We start from the raw sequence: 24,842 nt of genomic DNA on the forward strand, positions 1-24,842 counted from the left end.
CGCAGGGGGACGCCCGGCTCCGCGGGCACCTTTCCCTTTCTCGACAGAGCACAAAAGGGAAAAAAACGTGTATTTATGGTTTTTTTTGTTCCTTTTCTCTATTTTTTTTTCCCTTTTTTTTTTCTCTATTTTTCTTTCTCAGCCCCCCCCCCCCCCCCCGGCGAACGGCTGAGGGGCTGGACAAGGGGGGGAGAAATTCTCTCCCTCTGAGCTCCCGCTGCCCCATCTGCGCCCATCGCCTCGCCGCGGTCTGTGCAATTTGGGCCAATTATGGCCAATTACCTGATGGAGGGGCTCAACAAAAGGACGAGCTCTCCGTTTTTTTCCGCCGAGCTCCGAGGAAGCAGGGGAGGGGGGCTGCAGCCTCAAATCCCCCCCCTCCCCAAATCCCCCCAGCATCTTCCCCGAGCCCCCAACCCCTTCGCCGCTCGCCCGGCCGCCGGCACAAAGGTTTCGGTCGCTCCCCTTGGCTTCTTTTTCCTTTTTATTTTATTTTCTTTATTATTTTTTTTTTTCCTGATGGCAACTTTGCATTTTTTTTTTAATGGAGGGGAAGCGTTTTAGCTGGTGCCGGTGGGGGACACTGTTGGACAAGACTCGGCTGGAGGCAGCCGGACCCTTTCCATGCGGCTCCAGCCCGCTCACATCTCCCTGCCCGCTGGGTCAGGCCTTGCTTTGGGCTGAAAGAGTGGGGATTAGGAGAAAATACACCAAAAAAAATATAAAGATTAGGGTCGGCTCCAGGCTTGGAGCTTGTCCCCATCCAGCAGGACTGATCCTGACCCCAAAGCATCCCCGCGTTTACACCTCCGGGTGCGTCGGCGATGCTGGGACCAGCGTTAGGATTCCCCCGGGGATGGAGGGACGCAGCATCCCCCCGAGCAGCCCCATTTCGGCTGCTTTTCAGCCCAAAAGCTCCTCGCCGCCCGTCTTGCACCTGCTTCCCAATTTTCCTCCTCTCCTCGCGGGTTATCGATGTCCCACCAGCTCCGTCCCGTCCTCTGGCCCCAAAATTAACCCCTCCAAACCTCTGCGCCTCCCTCGCCCTCCCACCCGGGGCCATAAATAAGAGCCGGCCGCCTTGATGGATAGCCAGACCCTGCTGTTATCAGGACCGCAGGCTGCTTTTCCAGCAAATCTCCCCTTTTTCTTTTTTTCTTTCTTTTTTTTTTTTTTTAAACCAATATTAATGAGAAGTCAACCACGGGCGAGGAGCCCCCGGGGCTGCCGGAGCAGCGGGGCTCACCGCGACGTTTTTCGGGGGATGCCGCGTCCCTCCAGCCCCCCCAAAAACCATCCAGGCACAATTTGGGTGCGCCCAGGAGCACTTCCCGTGGGCTGGATGCCTTTTGGGGTTTGGCTGAGCACCGGTGCGTGGTAGAGAGGGTTTATTTTCTTCATTTTCTTATTTTTCTTTATTTTTGGGGGCTCGCAGCGTGCCCACCCCGTAGCATCTTTCCATTTAGCAGCCGGGCTGTAACCCCTGAGCCTGCCCCGGCCGTGGTGCCCCGGTCAGATGTCCCCTCCTGGGGTCACCCGGACACCCCCTTTGGGGACGTGGATGGGGTTTGCAGCCCCGCTACGGGGCCGAGAGCTTTTCGGGGGATGAGGGAGGGCTCGCCCTCTCCCGGGAGCATCCTGCCAATCCTCTGACTCACGCCGGCAGCCAGTTTTAATGAGCCTGGGCGAAGATTAAGCCTTAATTCCTGCTCCTTATCAGCTTTCCCTCCGGCAAACGCCAAGCGGCGGCTCGGCGAGGCTCTGTGTCACCCAGCTGGAAGGTGACCGTGACACCGGGCGGCGCGCGCCCCGCTCCTGTTGCAAGATGTCCCCAGCTCGGTGGGAAATAAATGGGAACGAGCCCTGAGCCCTGCCCAGCCTGCAAAGGCAAAGCAAGCCCATCCTCAAAACCCCACAAAGTGCCCCAAAATGGCAAAGGGGGATGGGCTGCGAAGCCCCCGCTGCCACCACCGAGGTTTTCCTCGCCTGCGAGCATCCCACGCCGGGGCGAAGCCGCCGGGCACGTGGGTCTTGGACCCCGTCAGAAATTTGTGAAAAGCTGGGAAATCATTTTTTTTTTGAGGACCAGAAGCCTGTGGGGACACATGGGGTGAAATCATCCTGATCCGGGAGGAAAATGTTTGCTGCTCGCCCACGGCCACGTCACTTCGCCACCACGTGCCACCGATGCCCACATCGGTGCGCATCGGGACCTCCCGGGATAGGGACGGGGGGGTCAACACCCAAAATGCCCCCTCGGAAATGGTTGGGGAGGGGGAAATGGAATAGGGAAAGGCAGGCGGGGGGCTCCCCTTCACCCAGCCCCAGCGGTGTCCTGCTCGGGGACAGCCCCGACGTGCCTCCCCACCACGTCCCGGCGCTAAAATAAGCCCTGACATGGGATAGCCTGGGGAAAACGAAGCTGGGCGGGGGGGGAAAGGAGAGGATCATTTCCCCTAAAAAAAAAAAAATAAAATAAATAAATCATTTTGGGGAGGGCTGAGCGTTGTTCCTTACCCCTTTAGGAGGTGCCGGGGCTGACGGGGTTTTGTCTCCTCCGGCCGCAGCCGCTGCTGCTTTTTGGCACCATGAGGGCCGTGCTCTGGGACCTGCTGCTGCTCTGCCTCTTCGCCCGGGCACGGGGGGACTGCCGGGGGGACTGCCTGCGCTGCGACCGCCACCTCTACAGGGACAGCTTCGACGTCCTCGTAAGTGCCCCCCGTACCGGGTTGGGGGTTTGGGGTCCTTGGGAAAGGCGCCGGGTTCGTGGGGTGGGTGGGAAGGATGAGCCATGAGGGGGGTGGTGGTGTTGGCCCTTCCCCGTGGGCACCCCAAAATGCTGTGGCCATGCCTAAGGGTTGTTCTTAAATGGTCCCAAGGGAAGGGGCAGCTCGGAAAAGTGCTGGCCCCAAAGCTCTGATGGCCATGGGGAGGTTTGGGGAGGGTCCAAAACCCCCCTCATCCCCAGCTTTCCTGCCCTAATGGCTCACGACATCGCCACCACGCACCCTGCCAGAGCCACCAGCACCCAAAAAGCCCCCAAAAGCCATCCACAGGGGCTGTCGAGCCCGGGGGAGACGCGGTGAGGGCGAAAATATCACGCTGCAAAGGGATGAATCAGCCCGTCCCTGCCCGTGATGCTTCCCTTTCCCCTCCGCTGAGCCGTGGCCGGGCTCTGGCCGGGAGATTTTGGCTTCCCTCCCCGTTCCCCCTCCGCCCACGGGGAAGCATCGGCCGCCTCCTCGCTGCCGCTCTCCTCTCCGCACCGATAAACCACGGGGGAAGCCCCCAAAGGTGGGAAATGGACCCCAAAAAAGCAGGGACCTGGGGCTCGGTGGAGATGCCGCAGCCACCCCATTGCTCAGTCCCGGTAGAGGCAAGATTTGGGGTGTGATTGCACTGATTTGGGTCCAGAATGTTGTTTTGTGGTTGGAAAGGGGCTCTCCCCTCCTGCTCTGTCTTCCCTGGTGCTGGGGATCAGTGGGATGGGGGGGAAATGGGGTGGTTTGGGACATCTTGGGGACAATGAGGGGACATAGGGGACAATAAGGAGACACGAGGGCTATTTTGGGGTCACCTCAGATACACCTTCAGGCCACCTTGGAGACATCTCGAGGTCACCAGGGACTCCTTGAAGATGTCTTGGGGCCACCTTGGGGCCACCAGGGACACTTTGGGGCCACCAGGGCCACTTGGGGTCTACCAGAGCCACCTGGGGACCACCCTAGGGACACCCTGGGGACACGAGGTCCATCTCAGGGCCACCACGGCCACCTCGGATACACCTCAAGGCCACCTCAGAGACTCCTTGAAGATGTCTTGGGGCCACTTTGGGGACATGGGGGCCACTTTGGGGCAGGGCAGCTGGTGGAACTGGCCTTCAGGATGCCACCTAGGGATGTGCGAACCCACAGTGACACCGTAAATGCCAACCCAAGGTGGGAGGCAGCCTCCCCAGCTATTTTTTTGCCTCTGGACACGGAGGAGCATCGGTCAGCGCTGGCTTGGAGGACTTCCAAAACACCAGGAGGTGGCAGAAGCCGTTTCCACGTGAATTAAGGCAGCAGCACGAGGGCTGAGGACCCCAAAGTGACCACGGGGCTGCGTTGTGGATGGATGGTGGGACACCGATGACCTCCAGCTGGACGTCCTGGGTGATTCCTCTCCAAGCCTATCAGCTGGAGCTGCTGTCTGCATGCAACGTCCTTCATCCTTCGTCCCCATCTGGGGCACGGTCGGGACGCCGAGCATCGGCAGGAGGCGGTGACAAAGGTCTGGAGATCCCAGGGGCAGGACCTCGTGTTGGCCCAGGACACCCACACAAGGACTGCTGCGGGTGAACGAGACCCAAAGGCACTTTGGGACAATTATTTTTCCTTTTTTTTCTCTTTATCCAAAGACATGGAAATTGCGAGTTGCTGCAGAGCCACGTGCTTGAGCTCCACGTGGGACACCACTTGGGGACCTGTGGCACTTCCCACCCGGCAAAGTCAACGATCCCATGGCAAAGAGCGGTTCTGCAAGGGTTTTGGCCTTGCAGATGACCATTTCTGAAAGCTTTGAGACGCACGCGACCACGTTTCAGCCAGAGGTCCCCTCGTGTTGGTGTTTAGCATTTGGAAGAGCCCGCCACGAAGCCAGCTTGGGCTGGAAAGACGAGGCCAAGGAAGACGAGCCCTTCCTTCCGTGCCCTCCAGCCCCAATTTCTCTGGATATTGATTGATTTGGGGTCTTCTCCTGGATGGTTTCTCCCGGATGCTTTCCCCAGCTGGCTCTGCGCCCTGTCTTGGTGGACCCTTGCAAGGGGATGAGACCCGGCCACGGTGGGACGCGCCCTTGGGTGCTGAGGAAGCCTGATGGCGTGGTGAGGTCGCTCTTGATGGCCCGAAGGCCACGTCTTGATGGCCTTTGGTGAGCAGGACAGGCTCCTGGGGACACGGGGGAGGCACTCGGGAAAGAAGGCACGAAGGAGGATCTGGGGCTGAGGCTGGTTTGTCCTCACCTCGGTCCCAAAAGTCATCCTGGAAAGCATTACACGAAGGACACGAAGGTCATCGGGAGCAGCCAGCATGGATTTATGGAGGGGAAGTCATGCTTAGCCACCCCGAGAGCTGTCTGCAGGGAGATGTCTGGCTTCTCTTGGCTTTTATAAGGCTTTTGGGGCTGCCTCCCTTGACATGGCCATGGGCAAGGGTGGTGTAGATGGGGACAGGACGGGACCGGAGCTTGGGGTGCAGTGGAGAAGTGGGGAAAGGGGGTGGGTGTTGGGGTTTGGGATGCCTGGGGTTGGCTAAAACCCTGGATTTGGGACCAAATGATGGCTTGCAAGCGTTGATGAGCTGCTGGTGATTTCCTGGGGTGTCTTCCAGTAGGATGGATAGGATAGAAGTGGGGGGATGCCCAAGGACCCCAGGGGTGATGGTTTTAGGCTGAAAGAGAGTGGGTTTTGGTTAGATGTTAGGAAATCCCTTAAGGATCCGTGAGTGCCCCCTCTCTGGCAGCCCCCATAGCTGCTGGAATTTGTTGACCCTTGAGCTCCCTTCCAACCCAAACCCTTCTGGGCTTTCTGACCCGAAACCCGTCCCCGTGTCTCCCCGCGCAGGTCTGCATCCTGGAGTGCGAAGGCGAGGCCGTGCCGCGGGCCACCTGGGAGATGTGCGCCGCCTCCAACCGAGCCTCCCCGAGGCCGGGGGCCACCGGGGCCGGCGTTTTTGGGGCCGTGGGGCCGGCGGAGGCGGCGAGCCCGCTGCAGGTAAGCGAGCTGCTGAGGCGGCGGGACGCCGAAGACGGAGGCGCGGGGACGGCGCCGGGCGCTTTCCCGTCGCGGGACGAGGACATTTCCCGGCGGCTCGGCGGTGGCTTCCCCAGGGGGACGAGGGGCTCGTGGCCGGCGGCCCGAGGGGTGCAGAAGCGGTACGGGGGCTTCATCGGGGTGCGCAAGTCGGCGAGGAAGTGGAACAACCAGAAGAGGTTTAGCGAGTTCCTGAAGCAGTACCTGGGCATGTCGCCCCGCTCCAGTGAGTACGACACGGCCGGCGACCTCAGCGAGCACAACGAGATCTAGCCGGCCCCGCGGCACCCATTTGGAGGTGGATCTGCCATGGCCAAAAAAGTCAACCCAACCCCCCAAATTGCCCCCCCCAGAGCCCCAGCCCCAAAACCTCCGTTAGGAATCGCGAGCCGGCCCCGCGCGCGCCCGCTCTTCTCCAGGAAGCGATGGCTGCTTTATTTTGAATTTCATTTTTCATTGCACCCCCTTCCCCCCCAAAACGCCATAGTTTTGCCCCAAAAGACCCCACCCATCCCCAGACCCTTTTATTTCTTTGTTATTTTTTTTTTGCTGTGTGTTTTTTGTGTTATTTTTTTTCCTAGTAGTCGGGTTTTGCCCAATAAATGCTGTTTTCGCCCCGCTGAATGGCGGCGCTGGATCAGGGTGGGGATGCTCCAGCGCTGCGTTCCCCATTCCCACGGGTGCAAAATTAAAAATAGAGGGGGAAAAAAATTAAAAATGGCTTGAAAAGACCAAGCCACGAGGCGAGGCTGCATGTCCCTGGCTCGGTGACAGCCCCAGGAAAGTCCCTTTGCCATCGGTCACACCGGGGTGACGGGCGAAAGGGTTTTGTCCCCATCACCAAATAGGTACACAGAACGTTTCAGCCCCCAAAAAGTGGGAAAAAAATCAAAGAAAAGCCAAACTTGTTGCTTTTAGAAATGAGATGAAGCCTCCCAAAAGCTTTATGTTGGCCAAATCTAGCAGCGAGGGGGGGGCAGCCCCCGAAAAGCGGTGCCGGCGGGAGGAGAAGCCAGGATGGTCGGGATGCTCAAAGCCCCCAGCGCCTGCCCTGCACCCAGCGAGGCCACCCACCTCCCAGAACACCCAAAATTGAGGTTTTGGGGGAATTTTTAATTCCCCTCCCCTTTTTTTTTCAATCTTTTTTTCTTTTATTTTCTCTTCTTTTTATGCTGCGAGGCATCTCCCTAATTTAGGGGATTTCTCCCCGGCCCCGCAGCCCCCGGGACCGAGCATCCCGGCCCCTCTCCCGCTCCGCTCTCAGCTGCATTTCTTTTTTTTTTTTTCTTTTTTTTTTCTTTTTTTCTCTTTTCTTTCTGTTTTTTTTTTTGTAGCGTTCCGGCACCGCCTCCCGGCACCCGCCACCACCAGGCACAGGCAAAATTAGCCCTGCTCCTGTCCACCCAAGCAGCCTCCACCTCTCTCTGACGGACCCCAAAGCGCTTCAGACTCGCACGCGTTCAGAAATCACTTTTCTCCCTTCTGGGGAGCAGCCACCCGGGTGCCCGCCCGTGACCGCTCTTCACTCGGTAGCAATTTAAGCCAGGACGGGAAGGATTCGGCCACCGCCGGACACGGGAGCGAGGACGGCGGGGAGGGGGACCACCAAAAAAAAAAAAAAAAAAAAAAAAAAAAAGAGAGAGAGAGAAAACCGGGATTTTTTGCAAAATTCGCACCTCGCTCGGCCATTGGAAACACCCCACAAGTTGGACGCAGTGGAAAATAGCGGAAAATAGAATTTTTTTTTTTTTCTTTTTTGGTTTTGTTCCCCTCTCCAAAATTATTATTGCACGCTTTTGGGCATCCCCTCCCAGCCCCAGCCCCCTGCCGGGGGATTTATCCACACCCCATCCGGATTTATCCCCAGCTTTTTGGCTGGGGGATGCTGAGACACCGAGAGGTCGCATCCCACCGTGGCTCGGTCCCCGTGCGCCCACAGGAGGGCACCGGAGCACGGTGCAGGGCTGGGTAGAAAACACCTGAAATTGTGGTCTTTTTTTTTTTTTTTTTAATTATTTTCAATATAATTTATTATTTCCTTTTTTTTTCTTTTTTTGTGCTTTCCTTGAGGTTTTATAAGGTCTCCGGGGTTGACTTCTTTGCTCAGCAACACAGCCGCGCGTGCGTCTCTTGTCGCGTCCCCCCGGCATGTATCGCGTCCCAGCTGCCTTCCCGGGGGCTCCCAACGTGACCCCCCGGAGCCGTGGGTGTCCCCCCTCACCTTTTCCTTCGACCTTTCTGCCTAATTTGCTGCCCGAAGCATGTCCCGCGTGCCCCGCGCCCGGGTCTCCCCCGCAGCGCCGCCCCTTTCGTCGCCGTTTGTACCAAAAAAATGATAAATAATAAAAAAAAAAAAAAAGAACCCGACGCAACCCCCTGGAAACAAAAAAAAAAAAAAAAAAAAAAAAAGAGAAAAAAAAAATCTCGCCCCCTCCACCCCTTCCTGTTCTTTTTAATTGTTTCATACAAAGATTTCTCCATTAAACTTGTACATAGCAAAAGGATTAATAAATTAGTTTACTGTTTCTACGATCTCAGTGCGACTGGCGACCGTCACTTGGGTCAACGCTTGCAGCGCAAGGTCCCCGCTGCCCCCCACCCTGGGGGCTCAATTTGCCCCCCTCAGCTGGGAAATGGCGTGGTTTTAGGGGAAAAAAAGGAGATTTTTGGAAATGTGCGTGATTCCCAGCAGAGATCCCCTCTGGTATGGGCAGTGACGGTGCTTCAGGGGGCGTCACGCCATTGCACGCGTGGCCTGTGGGACAAAAAGGGATGGAGCGGGGGGTTATTTGGGGGGAAAAAGGGATTTTTTCTAGCTTAAAAGTGGGAGGAGGGACACAGCAGCATCCCCCGCAGCGGTGACCCCAGTGCTCGATGCCAGACCTCGTCCCCGGGGTGCCACGCAGCTCCTGTCCCCAATGCCATGTCCCATCCTCTTTAGGTCGGGATGATGAGGGATCCCACGTTGGGATGCTCCAGCTTCTGCCACACCACGTCCCCGGGGAAAAATTTGGGGTCTGGGCTCCCTGCCTCGCAGGGCACCGCTTGGTGGGTGTCACGGTGCCAGTCCCCATCGGATTTGGGGAGGTGGTGGCATCGCGGGTGGTGCTGGGTGGCTTTTAGTGTCGTCACCAAAATGCCACAGCCAGGACTCACCAGGAGGCTCGGGGTTAATCTATGGGGTGCCCCCAGTGCCCCCAGTTCGGTCCCAGTTTGCAAAGCCACGGAGGAGGTGAAGAGAGGGGGCTTGTGTGGAGTTTTTGGACAGTGGGCATCCATCGCTTCGCCTGTGTCCAGTTGGGACTGGTGGTGTCCCCCAAATCCCTCTGCTATGGGGCCACGAAACCCTGCAGAAGTGCTCAGAATTGCATCCCCTTGGTGCTCCCAGGTGCAGTTTTTATCTATTTTTCTCCTCTCCTTTTCCCCCGCAAGGCAGGCATCGCCACCTGTTGTGCCCCCGTTCAGCCCTTCTCTCCAAATTTCAACCTCTCCTCCCACCCTCTTCTCCTTCTCCACATCCTCTCTCACCTCCATGCATAAAAATAATATTAATAAAAAAAAATTATCCAGGCTTTTTGCATCACAAGGCAGCTTCTGAGGTCAACAGAGCGACTTGCAAGGGGCTGCAAGACCCCCCAAAAACCTGCTGGGGTTGGCATGCGCCGAACTCTCCATGAGCTTTCAGGCTGAAATTCGATGGATTTGGGGTTTTGGGGGAGGAAAATCACCCCCCGAGGAAAAAAGGAAGCAGAGCCATGTGCTGCAGGAGGGAGAGGCAGTGCCATCGGCGGGCGGACACTGCTATCTAGTGGTGCCAGAAGTGGTTGTGCCAACGGGGAAGAAATATTAAGGGATGAGCACGAGCAGGGCAAGAAAGCACCAGGACGTGGGGCCGCAAGGACGAGGCAGAGCCAGCGAGGCATCAGGCAACTTTTCTTTTTTATTTCTTATAAAATATATTTCATATTGCTGCTGTAAAAATTACATTTCACATTTTTATTTATTTTTTTTAATTATTTTTTTTTTCCCAATAAAAATAATACTTGGAAGACAGCCGAGAAAAAAGCTCCGAAGAAGACAGAAAATTCACCGATACGGCATCAGCCCAGCCCGGCCGGGCAGCGGGGGCCCGCAGGAGCACGGGGACAAACGTCCCCAACCCCTTTTCCCCGTGCCACCACCGCCTGGCACCCGTCCCGATGTCACCTCGTGATGGTGACGGGGCGCTGGGTGCCAGCGCGGGGCCACCCTGTGCTGGGGTTTTCCTCTCGGGGTGCAAGCACCCTCGGCAGCAGCGGGGTGTCACCGTGGCCGGGCTGGAGAGGGAGAGCAGCCTCCAATTAGTGCCCAATTAAGAGGTTCCTATATACATACATACACGTGGGAGGCAGGTGGACCAGGGAAAACTCTCCAAGCTGAGTTTCCAGGCTGGGGCTGAAGAGGAGGTGGTTGAGAGCAGAAAGATGGTCAAGAGCTGGTTGGAAGCGAGTTAAAAAAATGATGAGAAAAGGGATGGGAAAGGGGAAGAAAGCGAAAAAATGAGAGGCCAGCCAACCCGACAGGTGTTGTGGGAGCTGCAGAAAGACGAGAGGGTTTTTCTGGTTTAAAGAGTAAAAAAAAAACAATGAAATAGTCCCAAACTGAAAGAAAAAAAAAGCAACCCTGCACCAGTTTTGCCATTAAAAAAAAAAAAAAAAGAGAATAAAAAGGAAAGAGCCACGAGCAAAAGGACGATTTTGTCCAGTTATGTCTGTACCGCAAAAGCCTTCGGAAAATCAGCTGTAGGCGCCTCCCACCCCCTGGATAAAACACTGATACGAAAACATTCCTGTGCAGGAAAACCCTGGCAGTAAGTGCTATTCCCTGGGGGAGGAGGCACTGCACGGGCTGGGGGGTGGCGGGGGCAGCATCCCCCAAATTTTGGGGGGTCCCAGCGTGCACCCGTCGCACCCGGGGACCCAGCACACCACGCGCGCCTGCTTATTCCAGAGTCACTGACACGTTTTTTCCTAGAAAAATCACCTTTATCAGAAAATTTCCTTTTTTTTTTCACAAGCCCAGGCTCCCGGCAGCGAGAAAAACCCCGGCCTGAAGCAGAAAAAGGGCGAGGGGTTGGTGCGGATTGTCGGACGCTGCACCCTGCTTTGGGTTTCCTGAGTGGTGGGGCCCCAAAACAGGGCCCCCACCTCCGTTTTGGGACAGGGAGGGCACGGATAGCAAGAAGGGAGAACCTCTGGGTCTCTCCGAGTCGCGGGAGCGAAGGCACGGGGGCTGAGGGAGCCACAAATCCCCCCTTTTTGGGGTTTGATGTCCGTGCTCCGGGTGCTGCTTCAAGCCTCTTAAAATTTGGGAAGGGAAAACGCAGCGAGGTGCGGCAGGGGACTTCCCAAAGCAGCACTTTTCACTTCTGGAAACCCCACGGAGAGCCCACCTGAACCTTCAGCATCACCAAAAACCCATCCGTGCCCTTCCCAAGGCTGGGCAACGCGGGGCAAAACGGGACGGCCAGCGGCAAATTTGGGGCCTGCTGGCCCTGCGACCCAAAGATCAGCTGGCAGCAAAGGCCTGGGGGCGTTCCGGAAAAGAAAACAAAGCTAAAAACAAGTTTTTGAGTAGTGCAAGAAGCCCGCCGTGCAGCTCATTGCTACCAGGACGCAGGGAAAAGAGGCTGAAAACCCGGTGTTGTAAGTAAAGCGTTGGCCCCTGCTCCGAGGATGGATGATGCCAGCAGGAGAGGAAAGGGCTTTTCCATCACCCCAGCCTCACACAGGCTCCAGGAGGAGAGAAGAGAGGTTCTGGAATGATATTCTGTTTGTATATATAAAATTACAAAAAAAAAAAAGGATGACAAGCACCAGTAACACGTGTCTAGATAAACCCGCTTCGCCTCCCCTGTCCCCTTCAACGACAGGGCTCGCGTCCATCCAGGAGCAAAATAATTTGTCAGAGCCACACGATTTGGTTTTAAAGGGGATTTTAGTTGTACTGCGTGGCCCTTAAAATCACCCCGGGCTCAAGCCTCGTGCTGGGATCGCTCTCGGCTTGATGGATAAAGGTTATGGGCTGTGAGTAACCTGCAAATATCAAATTATATCAAAAATGCAGCAAGAAAAAAAAAAAAGTCCAGATTCTTGCCCTGCTGTGGATGGGGTGCGAAGCGAATTTTGGTTTGCCAAAACTGGGGCCGTGCTGTGATGCTGAGGGAAAGCCCTTCCCAGTCCTCCCAGCTGCCTGTTACTGGCGAAGCCAGAACTTCTTTAAAAAAGACCGAGTTTGTTCAGCCTGGCTTCGAAAGACACGCTGAGGGCCACGGTGGAGATTTTCACGGAGCAAAGCAGAGGTACAAAGCCTAGAATGAGAAGGAACAGCTGCTTTTGCTTTAAAAACCCCAATAATTTTCCTGATTGCCAGGTTTTCTTTCCCTCCAAACCAACTGGAACCAGACAGGCACAGCTCCCGTGCGACACAACACGAATAAAACCCACATCCACACGGGCACCCGGGAGGGAAACCCGTGACTCCTGCCCCCAAAATCATCCCTGCCCTGCTAGCAACAGCCCAACAGCATTATTTTTTTAAAGCTCTCATTGTTATCGACATCGTCCCTTAAAGGACTCGAGGGATTTGCACTTTTTAGGGAGCCAAGGGCCAGGGAAAGCTGCCTCAACGCCTCACCCCGGCCCCGGCGCGGCGGTTCAGGAGGTTTTAGTGCTGACCTGGGAAATGCAGGAAGCTCTTTGGTCCCCAGATCACCTTTAGGAGCTCCCCCTGACCGCCGAGCCACCAGCTTCTTCCTCCCAGCCCCAGTTTTTACTGTACAAGAGGGAGATAATTCTTCACGTTTAAAAAAAAAAAAAAAAAAAAGGAAAACGTTTTCTTTTTTTTTAAAAAAAAAAAAAAAAAAGAGCAAACCCAGCTGATGTACAATATACAGAAGGAGGAATTTACACGCAGCTCTGGAGGTCTCTTCTGGAGTCCCAGGAGGTGCCTCCAAGGTCCCTGGTTGCAGCAGTGAGGGACTCCGGTGCTCCCCGGGGAGGAGCAGGGAGGGAAGACTCAGTCCAGGAAGCGTTGGCAGGCTTTTTTCCACCGGCAAGCCGTGCACCACTGGTCCCGGTGCTCGATGCCGTACACCTTACGGCACTTCTTGGCTTCACCGCGGACTTTCCTGCGAAGGGAAGAAGCCGAAAATTACCCCAAACTGTGAAATTTCGGGTAACATCTCCGCTATACCCAGGTTCAAGCCCTGTAAGTGCCACCGAGCATCATTTTCGTAGGATCACAGAATCAAAAATCACCAAACCGTGTCCCCAAGCACCACGTCTGGCCTCTCCTTCAACACCCCCAAGGGATGGTGAGCTGGGAACACGTCCCTCCTGCTCTGACGGGACCCTCACCTGGTGCTGAGGGGCACGCGGGGCGGCGAGGCAACGATCAGGTGGGATTTGAGCATCGGCGTGGGCGGCTGGGGTTCGCTGAAGCTGAGCGACCGGCTCCTCACCTGCACGGGACAGCCAGAAAAGGGGAATTTATAAACCCAGGAGGGAGCCCAGGAGCTCCCCAAGGAACAAGGGGAATGGACGAGGACTCACCGGTGACAGGGACGGGAGAGTCGAGGTGGCGGTGGCCCAGCTGATGCTGGTGAAGATGTGGGGGGACACTGGGATTTGGATGGAGGGCAAGGCCTGCGGGGAGAAAGGGGGGAAAAAAGGGGTCAGCGTTAGCCCTGGGGGTCCCGTTCCCACGTGCAAACCAGCATGGGGAACCGCCAAACTGGGAGCACTGGGGGTGGGAAGGAAATCCCTGGTGCAAGCCCTCCTGTGGCTCCTGCTGACACAGGGCAGGGCACGGGCAGCGTTCCCCCTTTGCTAGGGCAGAGCCTCTTTGCTCCTGCGTTTGCTTGCAGGGCTCATGCCAAACCACAGGCAGCAGCCTACACGTGCCTGATTTATTTATTTTTTCACCCATTTACGTAGGCTCCAAGGAGCTTTCTGCCTTTAGTTTAGTGCCCGGGTGGGCACGGAAACGCACGCAGCTTCGGGATCCGTCCCCCCACGCTCAGCCCCTGCAGCTCCGAGCGCCGCTGTGGCAGGGGACATGGGACAGGGACCGGCCACGAGGCCACCACCCCATATCTCCAGGTTCCCCGAGCAGCAGGGACGTGCAGGATCCGGCACGGCCGCATTCCTGCCGGGCTCTATCTGCCGGGAGCAGGGCGTGTTGCATACCACCGCCGGGTAATTGCAGGGGAACAGCGGAGGCCGACAGCTCCCCTGGCTCTGAAACAACCTCAGCAGCAGCCCCTGAGCCCCCTTGAAGCCCCCGAGCCCTGCTAAGAGGGCAGGAGGGTGGCTGGAGCTCACCTGGTAGGCGTGATCGGCCTGGATGTGCCAGAAGGAGCTGGGTGCAGACTGGCTGAGAGCGCTGCTGGCCAGAGCCGGCTCCAACGCCGGCGGTTCCAGCAGCAGAGCCTCGGGCTTGGCCAGGGCTTGCTGGATGATGATGGGAGAGGATGAGGATACGGACGTGGGGCTGGCGGCTGCCACCGTCTCCGGAGCAGGCTCTTCCTTCACCTGCACCTCGGTGTAGTAGAAATCTTCCTCCCGCTTCCGCTGCTCCGAGTCGGCGCTGTCCCTGCCAGGGAGAAAAGGGGGAGAGGGGTGAAAAGGCAGCTCCTGGGGCTGGGGGAGGGAGGTGCTGCAAGATAAGAGGGCTCTGCCTGCAGGTGCTAAAGCATCTTGTTGGATTCTGCCTCTGTGACAGCAGCAGCACGTGGAAGGAAGGTGAGCGCATCTTCCAGCGCCGCCAGAAACACCAGCGGGGTGACCAGGCACTGCTGGCTGCAGGTGAAGCCCTGAGGTTTGCCCAAGAGGGAAAAAAAAATAAGCCCAGGGCCTTTTTGGTTGCTGTCCCGCTGCGTTTCTTGGCACTGGATGGCAGTCCTGCACCGCCGCTGCACCCACTGCCAGCGCTTTTCCCGGAGCACTCAAAATGCAAAAGAGGAGAAAAATGCGTAAAAGGATGAAAAATCGGAGGCTGTGGTGAGAATTGCAACAGCAAAGCTGCTCCCCACACCCTAATCCGGTGCCTAGAGGCAGACCTGAGCTGCACAAACTAACCCCGAGCACTTTTGCCCTTGAAAATTTCCCATCCTGGAGCCCAGCTCCTGCTGCACGGAGGGGACAAGTGGCAGCAGCACCAAGCTTGCTGCACAGATGTGGGGCATCTCTGGTTTTGGGGTTATTTAGTGCAGGAATTGGTGGCTCCCAGCACGCTCGGCACCAGGGCACAGAGGTTTGGAGGCTGAAGAGGTGAAATTCGGGCCTTACCCCAGGTGCTGGGTCCTGACGTGCCGCTTGATGCCGACGATGGAGCGCAAGACCTTGCCGCAGCTCGGCCACAGGCACTTGTACATCACCTTCACCGAGTTCTGGGGGACAAAAAGAGCTCGTGGCACCCCCAGCTGGGTGACAACAGCCCCTGGGGGGGGCTGTCCTGGGGGTTCTGAGTTTTTTTGGTACCTTTCTCTTCCGCGGAGCCGGCTCATCGAGGAGGAAGGGGTCGGAGTCGGTCTCGAAGCCGTCATCAGCCGGCGGGGAGCTCAGGGCCTCGCTGGAGTGCTTGGGGCTGCCCTCGGGGTGAGGGGGCGAGGGGGTGGAGATGTCGCTGCCCCCGCTCCAGTGCCCGCTGGTGGTGCTGCTGCCGCTGTCCGACACGTCGCCGCTCTCCTTCCAGGGATCACACGCTGCCCGCGAGGCTGCACGGAGGGGGACACGCAGCCACCGTCACTCCAGGGCGTACCAAACCCCCCCCCAGAGGGCTGAGAGCAGCCCCGAGGCTGGATATAACCGTGAGGACGTTTCCCTTCTATTTATTTTATGTTTTTACACAAAGCCTTTGTGCTTTTGCTCGGTGCCAGCTCCCACTTTTACCCCACTTCCCCCTCCTCGTCCACAGCCAGCGGGCGGCCAGCGCTGGGGCACGCACACTTCCCACGGCTCCCAGCTGCTATTTTTATCCCCCGGGCTCCATTTGACTCCTCGGGAATGAAACCGCCACTAAAAAAAGGAGCAGCCGGGCGGTGCTCCCCACCCCGGGGCTCCCCGGCCCCCCTAGGACGGTCACGGAGGGCAGGGTCACCCCGTCTGCGCCGTCCCAAACAGCACCAGCACCACGGGCTCCTCTGGGCTGCATCCATCCCAGCCCAGGCTGGCGAAAGCACCAGGTTATTTCTCCATTTTTGAGTGTAGATGTTGTTATTCTTATAATAAAAGTGTTTTTTTTGTGTGTGTTTTTTTTTTTTTTTAATGCACACTCACGGGGGATGCCGCTGTCGCTGGCAGGAGGGCTCTGCACCACGGGGCTGCAGGACAGGCTCGTCAGCACCATGGCCGCCACCATCTCGTCCATCTCCACGGCCGCATCGTCTTTCCTGCACCGTGGGGGGACAGAAATGTAAAATTCACGGCAGAAAAAAGCAAAGGAAAAACCCACCACGAGCAGGGGAGCCGCGACCTGCGGCGGCATCGCGGCTCCCACCAGCGCCTTGCGGGCTTGGGGTCATTTTGAAGTCACCAGAAAGGCCGTTTTCTCCCTCAAAAGCAGGAAATAAATCCGCCTTAATCCTAAACTGCACCGTTCTGAGGATAACCCACTCTTTGATAAAGCAGAGATATCCCCATCACCTCTCTCTTGCTGGTAGGGAACCGAGCCGGCCTGAGGCGTGTACCTCTTGGGGACGTCGATGCTGCTGGACACCGACCTCTGCAGCGCCTCGGTGGCATCTGGCCGCGTGTCCTGCATCCTCCAGCACGTGTGCGAGCCCTGCTCGGGCTGCAGCACCTTCACCTTGTCGCTGGGGGGGTCGTGCTGCTCCGCCAGCCGTGCGAATTCCTGCCCGCTGTAGGCGACCAGAACCTGGAAAAGGAAAAGGAGACGCGGGGAGGTTTGTTGGTGCCGTCAGAAATCCTGACCTGATGAAACCCTGCGTGTGATGTCCCCAGAACAGGGGGATTTGGGATTGAGGCTGTCTCAGAGCTGGCCCTGCAAAGTAGAGGGGTGCCGGGGCTCACCCCAACCCCGCTGCTGAAAGCTCTGCCCCTCCCTGGTACGTTATCTCATCCTCAGCTCATTCACAGAGCATCACCACTCTGGACGGGTTTTTCCCCAGTTAATTCCTCTGGTTTGGCTTTCCTTGCACGCCATCCTGTGGCAGACACCCCCAATTATTACAATAATTGGGAAAACACGTAGGTGAGGGGATGAAAAGCCAGGGAACAGAGGTCTCCCGGGCGCAAGGACCTTCTAATTGCACCTCAATTCCTCCCGTTGCTGCTCTCGGGCAGGAGGAGATGCTCAGAGCTCACCTCCTCCTCTTTCACCCGAGGCTCACTTGCTTCTCCCAGGCTGTTCCGCGCCACCAGCAGCCCCGAGCATGTTTCTGTTGGTGGAAATGTCGCTGTCTGGAGGCACTGCGTGTGTCTGCAGCTATTTACAGGCCCAGGAGCCCTCTTTAGAGGAACGCTGAGGGTGTCACACCAAGGAACTGCGACGGGACGGATACACGCACCCAGACACCGACCAGGGAAAAAGCCTGAGAGCATCTCAGTGGGACATCCAGCGGGAACAACGGGGAGGAAAAAGGGTGAAGGAGGAGTGCCAGGACGCACCTGACCTTCCTCGCAGCCTCTGCAGCCTGTACCCCTTCCTGATGCTCCCCAAAAACAAGGAGCGAGGCTTCCCCACCCCAAAAATCCATCCTCCTGAGTTGGGCACCACGCAGGGAGGTGGCAGCTCCTTCGGTTTGCGAAGCCACCAAGGCAGAACCCAGCTGTGCTGCTGAAATCCCTCCTTGTTGCTGTTTTAAAGTCCTTTCCAGCAGCCAAAGCAAGCGGGCAAAATCCCCCCAAGCTGGAGCACATCAGAGAAACCAGCTCCCAGTGTCCCACAGCTCATAAACAGGGGGCAGGAGGAACCTGCTGGGTGCAGGAGCAGCCAGAAAACCCACCAGGGGCCTTATTTACACAGCGTTTCACAAGCTCTGCCCGGAGAAACTTTTACAGCTCTGCGGGTAGGAGCCAGGAACACGCGCTGCTCCCTGCCGCAGGTCAAAGCACGGCCCTCAGGGACAAGAGGCAGGGGTGCCACCACGTCTGGGTGACGTTTTAGAGGAGCTGTCACCCCCGTTTCTTCCCCGGGGGCTGCTTTTCCAGGTAGGTCCTCACCTGCAGACCCTAAATCCTAGGGCAAAAAGCTGCCAGGGATGCAGCTCGAAGCCCAAGCAGGAGCTAGGGGGGGGGGCCCCTCCTCTAAAGGGGTGCCTGCAGGTGTTAGGATGGATGCTGGGGAGATGGGACAAGCTCAGGGAGGAGCAGTCCACTGGGGGAAAATGAGGTGTGAAATTCATTTCCTTTAGCCTCAAATGTTTGGAGAATACTGGAGGAAAGCGTTTGGTCCTCTCCGTACACCCATTTTTAGGATTGGAGGCAGCAGACGGGGCTCTGTGCAAAGCAACATGGCCCAAATCCATCAGGCACAACCAGAGCTAAGCGCACAAACACCCATTAACATCTCCCCAATTACAGCTCCCCCTGGGACCTTTAATTAGGGAAAAAAACCCTGATTTTTCTCCCCCTGCCCCAAGCCAAAAGCTTCCTTACGTACTTGCTGCCCGGCGCAGAGCTGATGGTGCCCGGGGCTGGGGAACCTCGGTGCCCGGCTGCTCTCCTCCACCGCCTGCGGGCAGGATCCGTCCTCCGGGGGTGCCAGGGGGGCAAGGGGCCGGCTGAGGTCGGCGGGCAAGGCGTGGATTTGGGGGGCCACCAGCACCCCGTCGGGCGCCGAGACGCGGGTGCCGAGCAGGGAGCGCTTCCCCAGGCGCCTGGACAGCACGCTCGCCATCTCGGCCACGCTGCAGGAGGAGAAAAAAGGACACGGGGAGGTTATCTCCAGCACAGCACCGCGCTAAGCAACCAGCAGCAGCACCCCAAAACCCCAATGGGGTGCTTCCCCTCGCTGTCGTCACCCTAGGAGCCAAAGCCATGGCTCTGCACACATCCAGAGACTCAGGCACGTGGGGACGGTGCCCATAAAAGCCTCGTTTTTGCCGATTCCACACCAAAAGGCCCCCCACGACGCTCTCCTTTCCTCCACGCCACCTTCTCGGGGTTTTTGGGGAAGCCTCCTGCAAGCTCGCACCTCGTGCCCTGCGCTCCCAGGGTCAAGAAACGGCCGCGTCCTCCTGTCCAGTTTTGCTTAAAAACGTAGCCTTTGGGGCATTTTGGTCTAAATAATCCTTTTGTAACTATTCCCAGCCTATTTTTGCTCGGGTTGGTGTGACTCTAGCAAACGCGTGCCGACAGCTGCCTTCTCTGGCTTGTTTCTTTGGGTTTAGAGTTTTTGCTGCTGTTTTAGAAGAAAAAAAGTGGGTTTAGGGTTTCTTAAAACCAAAAGAAATCCAGGTATGGGGACAGGCAACGCATCCTGGTGCAGCCAAGGCCACTGCAACAACTCCTCAGCCAGCATCTCCCCCGTGCCTTGGGATGCACCCCAAAAAAAACCCCCTCACATCCCTCAGGGTGCCAGACCCGGCTGTGGGGGTTTGCTGCTGCCCAGCCCAGGGTTGAGGCAAGAAATGCTCAGTTCAGGGTCGCAGAGAAGCGGTGTTTTACTGCAAAACGCAAGGATTTTGTTCCATCTGGGCCGGGCACGCCGTCCCGGGAAGGGTTACTCCAAACCCCGTCCCGCTTCAAAGGCCGCCCGGGATTTACGAGGTCCTTTATGAACAACCACGCGCGCCCGGCTCGCTCCGTCCTCCCCCGAAATCTGCCTGTCCCCGGGTAGAAAATTAACAGCGCCTTCGGAGCCAAGCAGCAGGACGAGGAGGAGGCGGCAGGGAGCCCCCGCGATGGAAGGGGACGCAAGCACCACGGCGCTGCCAGCCCCAAAATGCCAGCCCCAAAAGCCCCCGACCACGCTTCCTTCCAGCATCATTCCGTGTGGCGAGGATTTGGGGAGAAACGCGGCGGTTTTGCTAACCGCTCCTCGGAGGATTGCTGCTGCTCCTGGAGGTTTGAGCCCCAAATTTCGGCCCGCGTTGATGTACAGGGAAGGAGGAGAGCGGCACGGTTGCGACCCGGAGGCGCAAAACCCTCCCTCCAAAATCCCTTTTGGGCCTTGGAGCCACATCTGCTTCCAGTAGACCCCGTCCTTTGAAGGCCGGATCCCGTTTCGGCGCTCTGCCCGGAGCCCAAAAACACAAAAAGCGAGGCGAGGAGCGGGCGCTGGGCTCGCCGCCGCCGCCGGAGCCGCCTCGAGTCCTCCCAGCTGTTTGCAATCAGGCGCCGCAGGGGTCAGCGCCGGCACCGCTCCCAAATTATTTTCTTGCTCCAATGCCCGGGCGTGCGTTTTTTTTTTTTTTGGGACGGCGAGTTTCCAGCTCCGGCACGTCAGCAGCCGGCACCGGAGCGGAGCCCGGGGGCAAGAAGAGGCCGCTCGGTTAACGAGGAGAGCTTCGTTTGGCTCGCGGGGAAGGTTAGGGGATGGCAAAGCCAAGGCCTGGAGCTCAGCACCCGGGTGCTGAGCTTCGGGTCCGCAGCGGGAAGCGCTTTTTGCTGCGTGCGTGCGGGGCAAAGCCAGCAAAGCCCGGTGTTCCCCCCCCTTTTCTTGAAAAATAAATAATAAAAAAAAGTACAGGTTCCTTCAAACGGAGCCGAACTCGCACCACAAAGCACCGCAGATGAGCACAGCCGACCATAAAATCCATCTTTTAAGAGCCTCTAAGTGCTGCAATAACTGACAATAAACCCTCAGCTTTCCCGGTTCAAAAAACCCCTTCTCGCCCCAAAACTCCCCCCAGAGCTCCTGACAAGCCACGGCACGGCCGCGCGCAGACGGCCGGGAAACAGATCGGGAGCGAATCGCAAAGTTTGGGCTTTTATTGAGAAAAAAAAAAAAAAAAAAAAAAAAAAAAAGAGCTCCTAAGAGAGGTGGCAAGCGGCCGGGAGCGGCAACGCAACAGCTTGGTGCGGCGCCAGGATCCGGAGCAGGGAGCACAAACCCCGTCCGAATTCCTCCTCCCTCTCCAAGCCGAGCAGCCATAACCGTACCCAAGCGCTCGACAACCCGAAAAGCGGCGGCGGGGAGCCGCTGCCGGGTGATTCCCGAGGAAAAAGCTTTGGGAAGAAGGCCGAAAATGTCCCCCAAAAAAATTAAAAAAAAAATAAGAAAAAAAATTGCACTTTCCGGCGCGGGCGCTGGCGGCGAGGTTTCCCCCCGGGAAAGGGGCCCCCGCTGCGGGGGAGCCCGGCCCCGCGGGAAGGCGGCCAGGAAGGAAAGGGCGGCAGCTCGCCGGGTCCGAGAGCGGCTGGGAGGCGGCGTGGGGCGTGCACGCGTGGGTGTGCAAGCGCACGAGGCTGCACGCGCGCGTGCGAGGCCGGGGAAGCGCGTGCAAGGCTGTGCGAGCGCGCCCAGGGCTGTGCGAGCGCGCGCGGGGCCGTGCGAGCGTGCAAATGGGTCTGCGAGCACGCCCGCGCGTGGTTGTGCGAGTGCACGCGCGCGTGCAAGCGTGCACGGGCGTCCGAGTGAGTGTGCAAGGGCCGTGCAAGGCACGTGGGGAAGATGGCACGGCCGGAGGGCTCGGCGGGTGGGCACACGCGGGGTTGTGCAAGCGCACGCACGTGTGGCTGCGCGTGCAAGCGTGCACCGACGGCCGAATGAGTGTGCAAGGGGCGTGCAAGGGGCGTGCAAGGGGTGTGCAAGGGCACGTGGGGAAGATGGCAGGGCCGGAGGGCGGCCCCGCGCGGGACACGTGTGCGTGGGGCGGGGGGACACGCACGGGGAAAATAAAGGGGGGGTAAAAAAGGGGGGCACGCACGGGGCAGCACGGGGAGGGCGGGGCGTGCAACGGGGGGGTGTGCAAGGAAGGGGGGACGTGCAACGGGCATTCCCGGGGGGCGGGGCACGCGGGGGGGCGTGCAATGCTAAAGGGGGGGGTGCAAGGGAAAGGGGGGGGCTGCAATGCTAAAGGGGGGGTTGCAATGCAAAGGGGGGGGGTTGCAAGGGAAAGGGGGGGGCGTGCAGTGCAAAAGGGGGGGCCGTGCAATGCAAAGGGGGGGTTGTAAGGGAAAAGGGGGGGGTTGCAATGCAAAAGGGGGGATTGTTAGGGAAAATGGGGGGGGTGTGCAAGGGAAAGGGGGGGTTGCAAGGCAAAGGGGGGGGGCGTGCAATGCAAAAGGGGGGGTTGTAAGGGAAAAGGGGGGGGTTGCAAGGCTAAAAGGGGGTGTGCAATGCAAAAGGGGGGGGTGTAATGCAAAAGGGGGGGGTGTGCAAGGGAAAGGGAGGGTTGTTAGGGAAAAGGGGGGGGTTGCAATGCAAAAAGGGGGGGTTGCAAGGGAAAGGGGGGCCGTGCAATGCAAAAGGGGGGGGTTGCAATGCAAAAGAGGGGGTTGTAAGTGAAAAGGGGGGGGTTGCAATGCAAAAGGGGGGGGTTGTAATGCCGGGGGGGGGCGTGCACAGGGCCCAGCACAGCCCCGCAGGACTTTGGCACAGGGGGGAGGGAAGCCGGGGGGGGTTTCCCCGTGGCGCAGCGCGGGCGGCGGGCGGCTGCCGGTCCCCTCCCGGTGGTCCCCAGGGTCCCCACGATCCCCCAAGGTCCCCAGTGTCCCTCCAGCCCCTTCCCCGGACCCCCCCCAAGCCCCCTTTTTACCTCTGCGGGGCCGCCCCCCACCCCCGGTGTCCCCGGCGGAGGCCGCCGCACGTACGCGGCCGCCGGTCCTGGAGGGAGGCGCGGCCCGGCCGGGCGGGAACCGCCGCTCCCGCCCCCTCCTTGCTTTTTTTTTTTTAAATTATTTATTTAATTTTCTAAATTTTTTTATTTTTTTTTTCGTTATCCCCCTCCCGCCTTTCCCCGGTTCCCCTCCAGGAGGTCGCTCGAAGGAGCGGGGACCCCCCTAGGAGGAGAAAAGGGGTTTGGGGGGGACCCCAAAAGGGGACCCCAAGAGTAAAGGGAAGGGGGGGGGACCCCCAAGAGTAAAAGGGGGGGATCCTAGGAGCAAGGGGGGATCCTAAAAGCAAAGGGAGGGGAGCCCCAGGAGCAAGGGGGGGTCTCCAGGAGGAAAGAGGGGGGACGCCGGCAGCTGGGGGGGGACCCCCAGGAGCAAATGGGGGACCCTAAGAGCAAAGGGGGGGATCCCTAAGAGTAAGGGGGATCCTAAGAGTAAGGTGGGGGGCCCTAAGAGCAAGGGGGGACCCTAAGAGCAAGGGGCAGACCCCTAGGAGCAAGGGGGGGCCCCCAAGAGCAAAGGGGGGGACCCTAAGAGCAAGGGGGGTACCCCTAGGAGCAAAGGGGGGGACCCTAAGAACAAGGGGAGACCTTAGAGTAAGGGGGGAGGACCCCCAGGAGCAAAGGGGGGACCTTAGAGCAAGGGGGGAGGACCCTAGGAGCAAAACTGGGCCTCCAGGGGGGGACCCCAAGAGCAAAGGGAGAGCCCAGAAGCAAGGGGGGAGGACCCCCAAGAGCAAAGGGGGACCCTAAGAGCAAGGGGGGAGGAACCCCAGTAGCAAAGGGGGGACCCTAAGGGCAAGGGGGGAACCCCTAGGAGCAAGGGGAGGTCTCCAGGGGGGGACCCTAGGAGCAAAGCGGGGGACCCCCCAAGAGCAAAAGGGGGGCCCTAGCAGCAAGGGGGGGACCCCTAGGAGCAAAGAGGGGGCCCCTAGGAGCAAGGGGGAACCCTAAGAGTAAAGACGGGGACCCTAAGAGCAAGGGGAGGGACCCCTAGGAGCAAAGAGGGGGACCCTAAGAGCAAGGGGGGGAAAACCCTAGGCGCAAAGCTGGGTCTCCAACGGGGGGACCCCCGGGAATAAAGTGTGGGGGGGGGGACCCCGAGGGTCTCCTCCCCGGCTGTCCCCGAGCTACTCACAGCGTGCTGGGGCCGTGGCTCCCTCCTTCCTCGCCGGCGGCCGGGTTAAAGCTCCCGGGGCCGGGCTGGTGTAAACAACTCCCCACATGCTCGGCCCCTTCCTGCGCATTGGCTCCGCCGCCTTCTCCAAGCGCCCCCCCCTTCATCATCCTGCCCCCTCCTTCATCATCCTCCCCTCCCCTTCATCATCCTCCCCCTCCCCGAGCCGCCCAAGTCCCGGCTGGAAGGGAAAAAGGGGCTGGAAAAGGGATGGGGGCAGCCCCCACAGCTTCCCCATATCCCTTTTTCCCTCAGATCTCCCCCCCCCAAGCCGAGTTGTTGAGGTGGAAAAGGATTTTTTGGGTTTTTTTTGGGGAGGGGGGGGGGAAGCGGCGAGGCGTGGCGGGGCCGTGCCGGGGGTTGGCTCTGTGTGGCCGCGAGCGGCGTTGGCCCCTTCGGAGCCGCTTTTCTGAGAGAAAAAAAAAAAAAAAAAATCAAGGAAGAGAGGAAGAAATGGAGATTTTTTTTTTTCGTTTTCAGGGAGGGCGGGGTAAGGGCTGCCGCTGTGGGGAAGGGGCTGCTCCGGTCTCTGCTCCCCACCGGCAGCCCCCAGCCCATGCAGACCCCTGTAGGATCCCACCAGGACACCACAACTCCTCATCCCCTAGCCCCCAACCCACTCAGACCCTTGTAGGGTCCCACAACTCCTCATCCTCCAGCCCCCAATCCATACAGACCCTTATAGGGTCCCACAGCTCCTCATCCTCCAGCCCCCAGCCCACGCAGACCCTTGTAGGGTCCCACAGTTCCTCATCCTCCAGCCCCCAACCCGTGCAGACCCTCGTAGGGTCCCAGCAGGACACCACAACTCCTCCACCAGCCCCTAACCCACACAGACCCTCGTAGGATCCCACCAGGACACCACAGATCCTCATCCCCTAGCCCCCAACCCATGCAGACCCTTGCAGGGTCCCACCAGGTCACCAAAATTCATAAACTACCCCCCAGCCCACACAGACCCTTGTAGGGTCCCACAGCTCCTCATCCTCCAGCCCCCAACCCACACATACCCTCATAGGGTCCCTGGTGTTACCGTTGCCCTCCCAGTGACATCCCCACTTTCACCTCCGTACCCAAACTCGATGCTTCCAGTC

At 58.5% G+C, this 24,842-nt stretch overlaps 2 protein-coding genes across 2 annotated transcripts; one reads left to right on the forward strand and one right to left on the reverse strand.

Moving 5' to 3' along the window:
* Positions 1–2,588: 2,588 nt before the first annotated feature.
* On the forward strand, positions 2,589–6,064 carry PNOC (prepronociceptin; the record flags this gene model as incomplete). Its single annotated transcript, XM_084283668.1, has 2 exons — positions 2,589–2,708; positions 5,603–6,064. The coding sequence occupies 2 exons, from the start codon at positions 2,589–2,591 to the stop codon at positions 6,062–6,064; spliced, it is 582 nt and encodes a 193-aa protein (XP_084139794.1).
* A 3,701-nt stretch (positions 6,065–9,765) lies between these two features.
* Positions 9,766–23,763, reverse strand: ZNF395 (zinc finger protein 395). Its single transcript, XM_084285087.1, has 10 exons — positions 23,710–23,763; positions 18,455–18,701; positions 16,521–16,708; positions 16,111–16,223; positions 15,313–15,548; positions 15,121–15,221; positions 14,155–14,425; positions 13,384–13,476; positions 13,189–13,292; positions 9,766–12,959 (listed from the first exon to the last, which is right to left on the reverse strand). Exons 2-10 carry the CDS (start codon positions 18,689–18,691, stop codon positions 12,848–12,850), a joined length of 1,455 nt encoding a protein of 484 aa, XP_084141213.1. The 5' UTR covers positions 18,692–18,701; positions 23,710–23,763; the 3' UTR covers positions 9,766–12,847.
* Positions 23,764–24,842: the final 1,079 nt, after the last annotated feature.

Source organism: Netta rufina (assembly GCF_964035555.1).
Source record: "Netta rufina genome assembly, chromosome: 3".
In the NCBI taxonomy this organism is placed as follows: domain Eukaryota; kingdom Metazoa; phylum Chordata; class Aves; order Anseriformes; family Anatidae; genus Netta; species Netta rufina.

Excerpts from the sequence above, each read along its gene's own strand:
- ZNF395 (XM_084285087.1), bottom strand. The coding sequence starts at position 18,691 with ATGGCGAGCGTGCTGTCCAGGCGCCTGGGGAAGCGCTCCCTGCTCGGC. Across the intron at positions 14,426-15,120 it reads GTCAGGACCCAGCACCTGGG|GGACAGCGCCGACTCGGAGC; the intron begins GTAAGGCCCGAA and ends TCTCCCTGGCAG. Across the intron at positions 13,477-14,154 it reads AGGCCGATCACGCCTACCAG|GCCTTGCCCTCCATCCAAAT; the intron begins GTGAGCTCCAGC and ends TTCTCCCCGCAG.